General features: G+C 38.8%; 2 protein-coding genes and 1 long non-coding RNA gene across 4 annotated transcripts in view; 1 reads left to right on the top strand and 2 right to left on the bottom strand.

The window, feature by feature from the left end:
- Window positions 1–309, bottom strand: part of gpn1 (GPN-loop GTPase 1) — a 16,428-nt gene extending 16,119 nt beyond the window's left edge. Inside the window, exon 1 of the mRNA XM_034865349.1 lies at window positions 82–309. Within this exon, the coding sequence (XP_034721240.1) occupies window positions 82–252 (171 nt within the window). The 5' untranslated portion in view covers window positions 253–309. The remainder of the gene's footprint in view (window positions 1–81) is intronic.
- Window positions 1–8,163, top strand: part of LOC117941766 (galactose-specific lectin nattectin-like) — a 66,903-nt gene that overhangs the window by 3,956 nt on the left and 54,784 nt on the right. Inside the window, exon 6 of one of the 2 annotated variants that reach the window (XM_034867079.1) lies at window positions 2,730–2,907. The exons of the other annotated variant lie outside the window; for it this stretch is intronic. Coding sequence (XP_034722970.1) covers window positions 2,730–2,797 — 68 coding nt within the window. The 3' untranslated portion in view covers window positions 2,798–2,907. Of the gene's footprint in view, window positions 1–2,729; window positions 2,908–8,163 lie in introns of those variants that run through there. 2 annotated transcript variants of the gene reach the window in all.
- Window positions 6,876–7,462, bottom strand: LOC117942020. Its single transcript, XR_004656047.1, has 2 exons — window positions 7,359–7,462; window positions 6,876–7,041 (listed from the first exon to the last, which is right to left on the bottom strand). It is a non-coding gene; the product is annotated as an uncharacterized LOC117942020 (long non-coding RNA).

The following is an 8,163-nucleotide window of genomic DNA, read 5'->3' as shown; positions in this document are numbered from 1 at the left end:
CCCCCCCCAGGCTGAATAAGCTAACTCATGCAGCTAGCTTCCGTTAGCCACACTGGCTAACTGACGTTAACGTCAACTGACCTGGACGAAGGTGGTTTTCCCGGACCCCGCCATGCCCAGCACGATGAGACACACGGGTTTGTCCCGGGCAGCAGCTCCCGGTGTCCCGCTGTCTGTCCCCGTTGCTGAACTCTCCTGACTGTGCGTTAAAACGTCCTGGGCAGCACCGGCAACCTGCGCCGCATCCGCCATGTTGTTGGATGTTGTGGGAAACGGCTGCCGTAAAGACGATGGTACTGTCGTAAAGTAAAGTAACGCGCATGCGCGACTCAAGTCTGCACTCATTTACATCGGGGGAGTGACACCATACAGTCAGTTTAGAGAATACCAAAAAAACAGCTTTTCATAGTTGTATTTGGTTTCTGTAGACTTTGACTGAAAGGTGTGTGACTGTGCTAAAATGATGTTTATTTACATGGAGTCTGGTGGGTTTGCTCCATCGTGACATCCTGTTAGCTGACAAATAACTCTTTTTTTTTGCATGCATTATGATATCTTTAGTCTGTCACCAGCTCAGCAGATCTTTCCAGAAGAGTTGCACCGACTCACACAGTTAACACAAGTTCTAGATTTTCAATTTCCTTTACCTAAAAACAAGTGAAGTGAGAAAGGTTGTTGGCTGCCGTAAAGACGACGGCACTGCTGTAACAATGTGTGTAACAACAACAACAGAGTGTGAACTGTAATTTCCCCTTGTGGGACTAATAAAGGATACATTATTATTATTATTATTATTATTATTATTATTATTATTATTATTATTACAAATAACGAGCCTGCACGACTCAATTCTGTAATCGACTTACATCGACGAGTGACACCCATACAAACTGCCAGAGGGGGGTGCTATAAATCACCTAACAGTACCGGGGAGTGACACCAATACAATCCGCCAGAGGGGGGTGCTATAAATCACCTAACATTACCGCGAGTGACACCCATACTATCCGCCAGAGGGGGGTGCTATACATCACCTAACATTACCGCGAGTGACACCCATACTATCCGCCAGAGGGGGGTGCTATACATCACCTAACATTACCGCGAGTGACACCCATATTATCCGCCAGAGGGGGGTGCTATACATCATGTAACAGCGCCGTATAGTGCTCTGTAAGACCAGAGTTCAAAATTAGCCCTATCCACCAGCCAAATGCTGGGAAAGTTTGCAATCGGCCAAAAACAACAACAGTAGTAGTCTATTGAGTAGATTTTAAGGAATATACAGTAACTATATAGCCTATATAGCCCATCTCATCTTGTTTTTGTACTGTATTTTATGTTTTTGATGTGTATATTTTAATCTCTTCAAATTTTTTTATTATTATATATTTTAATATTTAAATGTCAATTTTTTTTCTCTCTCAAGCTATTATATATTCACTGCATAGAAAGGATGATTTATTTATTTATTTTTATTTTTTATTTTTCAACTTTCTCCTGATGCCAAACTGTTCAATGAATGTTTAACATGTTTGTAAAATTTAAAGATGATAATAGTAAAAAAGTGGCTGGTAAAATATGAACAACTAATTCCCATTTGGCTGATATTAAGTGGCGCACATCAGTTTATGAACCCATGCTAAAGTTGATTAAAAAGAGGAATTTAAAAATCATCTTTTTGGAAATTGATCTTCAAGATTTCAAGATTCAAGATTTCTTTATTGTCATACCACAGTACGCTGGAGTCAAAACTATGTGCAAGGTTCACAGCTTAAAAGAAAACAGCACAGACACAGTTAAAAACACCTTGGAAAGTCAAGTTATTAGTTATATGAATGAAAATAAATAATATGTGTTATATGAAAAGAAAAAACAAATATAGAAAGTTTAAAAGAGAAAGTTTTTCATAAAGATATAAAGCCTTATTTTACCTCCCTCTGTTCTGCATACATTGTTCTCCAATTTAACATTCAACATTTTATAAAGGTGGTCGTGGGTTTTCTGTCTCCTCAGAGCAGAGGTTAAGGAATGTGAACGCTTCGTGATGGAGGACCGGATCAATTTACGGGTTGAGAGAGAATAGATCAAATAAGGGAATTAATATGACACATCTGTGAAAAATAATTTTCGTGATTTGTGTTCATTTCAGAATGCCTGTAAAACATTCTCAAATGGCCATCTGGTATCGATCCACAATGATGTGGAGCTGAATCAAGTCCAATGTGCCATTCACAGAGTCAGCACCAGAGACGCTAACTACTGGATCGGAGCCTACGTTGTTGACATAAGCAGTAAATGTTGCTGTTTGTGAAGCCCTATTTAGTCCTTATTCAACACATTCTCATGAACAGGTTTGTATGATATTGCTCAAACTTATTCATATAATATCCTACAAAGTTATAGTGGCTGCTGGCCCGTCACATAAAGATTACTCACATGACAGTTAAGTGTAGCGGTCTTACAGTTGAATGTAGCTGAGAAAATAAGATTCTGAACCGGGTCCAGAGCTCCATGAGGTCATAAACACCTGTTTCAGGATGAAAGTCTTAACTCTTAACTCTCTCTTTAACTGCATACAATTTTGTTCTACTCATAGAATATGATTAATCCATTTCTTTGTGTGATTGAGAGTTTCGGAACATTTAAAACTTCTCCAGACCATGAAGACCAACAAACCCTGTACAGGATGTGCTTCCTACTGACACTGATTAACATGTTTCTTTCAGACGGGGGACGCTGGAACGATGTAAGCTGTGAGGAGAATAGGCCCTGGGTGTGTGCAGTGAATCTCTAGTAGTCCAGAGAGAACCCGAAGAGCAGCAGGTGGACCAGTCTGCTTCAACTGGAACCACTGCAAGCTTTTACTTTTACTGCAATAAATATTCAGCATCAGAAAACATGTTGATGGTTCCTGTTTCTTTCCATCTGTCCTTATGTCATCATTAGGGATGTCTGTATTTACAACCAGAGCTAGTTTGTGATTATTGTCTCTAAAAATTGCTAAAATGCTAACTCTTGTTTTAAAATTTTACTAAAGGTCCAGCATGTTAATTTTCAGAAAAGATAAATATATAGTTGCAAGCAGCGATTCGCCTGTTCAAAACTTTTTTTATCTACAGCAACTTTAGCGTAATTGTGTCTATTGTTATTATAAAACATATCTTGCAAGCTCTATAATGATTGGACAAACAATGGACTTTGTTTAAAATGCCTTAAACTCGTTTGTCAAAAACATTTATTTTCAATTCAGTGTGATATGTAGCTCAGTCCAGGTCACAGCAATGTGAGAAAAGCAGATGACAACACAACAACAATTGCTAATAAAGCAGCACGCTGTTATTCCAAGCTCAAACCTTGATTTGCGTCATTCCACGTCCAGTTATTGTGTATTTAAACCCCCCCCCCTAGTGGTCAATTTGAATGACACTTGCAGTGTATGTGTGAGAACATTATGTAGACATTTCCTGGACGGTTTGTATTGATTGGACAAATATTTAGTCATTTATAGCCTGATTTGCGCTGTATCACCTGCTTTTTGTTTGCATTTATAGCGCCCCCTGGTGTTCAGTTTGAATGAAACTTTCAGGGTGTGGTTCGGATATGTATGAGGACATACCCTGAGAGATTTGTGATGATTGGACAATGAGTATGTGATTTATAGTAAAATGTGTGTAGTGCCATTTACCTATCTTGCGCTTGTAAAACTGTCTTGGTATATCTGGGGCACTTATCTGAACATACCCTTTGAGTTTAGTGGTTAGGGTACTAGATGGCGTATGTATATAAGACTGTCTGGGTTTATCTGGGGAACTTATCTGAACATGCCCTGTGAGGTTTGTGAGGAGTGGCCTTATGGTTGCTGATATGTGTTCATTTATATCCAGAGCCATGCCAATTTTTGAAGTTTATTGGTCAATAACTTGAAAAGTAATTGAGATATAGGCATGCTTTATAATTGTTGTAATAAGCTTGATCCATTGATTATTCTCTAAAAATTTGGTGGCAATCTGAGCTACGGTGTAGGAGGAGATCTCAAAAATGTGTTTTCCAAAAATTCAAAACGGCGTAAAGATAATACTGGTGAACCTTAATGGTCCTCGAGGCTTTTTTGTAGAAAATATTAAACTGCACCTGTGTGAGAAATTTCAAGTCATTCCGACATACTGTGTGTGGGACGTGGCCTTTCAAAGTTAAGCATTTTGGAGCCTTGATTACAGCGCCACCATGTGGCCAATTGGGTTCATATGTCTATGGACACACATGCCCAATGGTGGACATGTGTTATTCCACCAAGTTTCATGTTTCTAGCTCAGTCCATCTTGCGGAAATTTTAGCCTGTGCGGCAGACAACAAAAAATAATAATAATAATAATTAAAGCTGCAAGCAGCAATAAACGGGCATTCGCCTCCTCGCGCGAGTACTGACAGATGCTAATCTTTGCGGCAGAGCATGTGCACGACAGTCAGACACTGCAAAGCCAAAGACTGATTTTGTTGCAGCAGTTTTGTGAACTTTTGTCTGCATGTGTCCCAACCTGCGCTTTCCTTAAAAAGCTTTCATATGGATGTATTTTAAAATTGGGTGTTTCTGTCAGATACCAAAGAGAGATTATGATATCTTCTATTCCTAGATCTAGATAAGTTTACCAGTACTAATCTGAACTAACAACATGATCACTGTCACTAGATAGGAAAGAAAATGCTTACTTTCACTTGGTGCTATTCACTGACAGTAAAAAAAAAAAAAACGTTATTGTTTGCACTGCTGCACTGGCACTGCTGTGTTGCTAAATGACAGTAACTCACCAGGAGAATTCCCCAATTTGTAATTTGGCCTCTCACGTCTGGTAGGTTCTCAAGTACAGGGCGGCTGGCCTTTCTACTTCTTCCTCATCCAAGTCAGTTGCCATAGTTCTAGTACTAGGCTGAATTTACTCTACTCAATGTTACGTCATCAATTGAGAATTGATTGGAAGTGGTTGCAATTGGCCAGTTTATCTCTTGCTCAAAGGTTTGGAAATGAAATCTATGGTCTGTAAATGTTTTAAATAGTTTTATATTATTGTTATGAAATTGTCTGTAATGTACGGAATTGTTGTAATCTGTGCCTCTGTCTTGGCCAGGACGCCCTTAAAAAAGAGATTAGTAATCTTAATGGGATTTTCTTGGTTAAATAAAAGAAAGTAAAAAAAAGAATTGCGGTAAAAAAAACAGTGAATACTAAAATACTGCCTTAAACACTCTTTGGAGTGTTACTCAATAGAGTTCCTTTGTCATTGGTCTTGGATTAGCCCATCCGTTGTACTAAGGTCACGCCCCTTTCAAAACTAATGACCTATTTGATATAGACCATTGTGTGAGGTATCATTGTACATTGAACGAGTAAAGTTCCCTTTTCATTGAAAACGGTTCGGCCTGCTTCCTATGTTTAAGCCACGCCCCTTTCATAAATATTTACAATTTTATCGTAGGCTCATGAGGTAACATTGAACTCAGCAGAGATTTTCATTGCCGATGGTTGGCCCCGCCCCCTACACTTAGTACTTCTGCAATACACCATTTCAAACGGCGCACACTCAGTCGCCATTTGTTGGCCTTGTCGCGACAGTCGAGCAAAAACAGGGTTGAGGAGCGAGGGCCCGTCCAATGCAGCTTGCACCTTTAATTAGGGTTTAAACCACAAAGTTGGGCTGGTTTAGTTATTAGGGCCTGAGCACTAAAGCGCGAGAAAGCAATTGTTTTTGTAACAATTATTAATCCAGACCTCTCCCATCTCTTTCATTTTTTAGGATTTTAGCATGCGGGAAAACACGCACACATGTCAGACCTATAAAAAATCACTATATTCTGTAGTGATTGGTCTCGGGAGTTGCCAGGGGGCTCCATAAAGCTCCCTAACATGCAACCTGAATTCCTCAAAAATGATAATCATACCATTGTCTGAGGGAACATACGTATCGTCTGGAACTCTATCAAGCCACTTTAAGAAAAAAATCAAACAAATTTAGGATATGGCAATTTTCATGTGAAATTTATAATTTTTTCTCATCTTAAATACATACACAACTAGGGGGCGCTACAAGCGCAAGATAGGTGAGTAGCATTACACATTTTACTATAAATCACATATTCTTTGTCCGATCATCCCAAATATCTCAGGATATGTCCTCATAAATACCGGAACCACGCCCTGAAAGTTTAATTTAAATTTAACATTATGGTGTGCTGTGAACGCAAACAAACAGCAGGTGATATAGTACAAATCAGGCTATAAATATTTGTCTTCCAGTAAATGTCTACATCATGAACTCACATTCACTGCAAGTCTCATCCAAATTGACCAATAGGGGGCACTTTAAATGCACAATAACTGGACGTGGAATGACGCAAATCAAAGTTTAATCTTGGAATCACAGCTTGCAGCTTTAATCAGCAATTGTTTTTGTGTTGTCATCTGCTTTTCTCACATTGCTGTGACCTGGACTGAGCTACATATCACACTGAATTGGAAATAAATGTATTTTACGAATCAGCTGTAGGCATTTTAAATAAAGTGCACTGTTTGTCCAATCGTTATAAAGCTTGCAGGATATGTTTTATAATGACATTGGACCACATGTGTGAAATTAAACTGAAGTTGCTGTGGACCAATTGGTTTGAACCCGCAAATCGCCGCTTGCGACTATATTTTGATCTGTTTCTGCAAATTAACATGCTGGTCTTTAGTAAAATTTTAGAACAAGAGTTTAGGCCTTTTTAGAGACAATAATCACAATCTAGCCTGGGTGTAAACACCGACATCCCTAATGATGACATGAGGAGATGGATCAGTGACAAACAGGACAAGAAACAGGAACCATCAACATGTTTTCTGATGCTGAATATTTATTGCAGTAAATGTAAAAGCTTGCAGTGGTTCCAGTTGAAGCAGACTGGTCCAACTGCTGCTCTTCAGGTTGTCTCTGAACTACTAGACATTCACTGCACACACCCAGGGCCTATTCTCCTCACATCTTATATCATTCCAGCGTCCCCCGTCTGAAAAAAACATGTTAATCAGTGTCAGTAGAAAGCACATCCTCTATAGGGTTTGTTGGTCTTCATGGTCTGGAGAATCTCTCAATCCCAAGAAGAAATGGATTAATCATATTTAATGAGTAGAAAAGATTGTATGCAGTTAAAAATGATTGTCCTGTTCTTCCTTCATACCCCTCTACTTTGAAATATTTTGTTTGTTGCCTTAATAATTACATTCCTTTGTCATAGCCTCTCTGATCTTGTCTGAGGTAAATTTAATGAAGTAATTAATTTATTATAAACTACTACCTCTCCTCCTAAACCATTTGTTTACTTACCCACATAGATCATCTCAATGCAGTACTCTCTCCACAAATAGAAGTCAGGCTGGCCACCAGCCCAATGGAAGTAGTTAAAAGTACTGCCATCCGTCCAAACAAAACTTGGAATGTCATCAAATCCATAAACCTAAAAAACAAACATAAAAGAAATGATTGCCTGAGGTTGACTTCTTGGCCAAATGGCCAATTATCATTAGATTAACGTTCCACTCCGTCACAAATTACCTGCTTCCAACTACCAACAGTTATTTGTGGGCTGACAGGTTTGAACTGTACATTTTCTCAACTATTAAAGGTAGGATATTTTTCTAACGAAAGAATGCATGTCTTTTCTCTCTGATTTTACATTAATTAAAGGGATGACAGAAATGTACAATTTGTGGTTTAATTGAAAAAAAAGCACATATTACTTGAAATATATACGAAATAATTAGAAAATAATTCTAAAAGTTTATCCACAGGGCTTTCAACCGGGGGAGCCGTGTTTGTGTCCAGGAGAAGTTAAGACTTTCATCCTGGAAACGGGTGTTTATGACCTCACGGAGCTCTGGACCCGGTTCAGAATCGTATTTTTTCAGCTACATTCAACTGGAAGACCGCTACACTTAACTGTCATGTGACCACTCTTCATGTAACGGGCCAGCAGCCACCATAACTTTGTAGTACATTATATGAATTGTGCATAAGTTTGAGCAATATCATACAAACCTGTTCCTGAGAATGTGTTGAACTAGGACTAAATAGGGCTTCACCAACAGAAACATTTAATGCTTACCTCAGTAAGGTAGGCTCCGATCCAGTA

This window comes from Etheostoma cragini, chromosome 1, assembly GCF_013103735.1.
Source record: "Etheostoma cragini isolate CJK2018 chromosome 1, CSU_Ecrag_1.0, whole genome shotgun sequence".
Taxonomy (NCBI): Eukaryota; Metazoa; Chordata; class Actinopteri; order Perciformes; family Percidae; genus Etheostoma; species Etheostoma cragini.
Note: the sequence above shows the minus strand (reverse complement) of the source record. Positions and strands in the feature narration are given on the sequence as shown.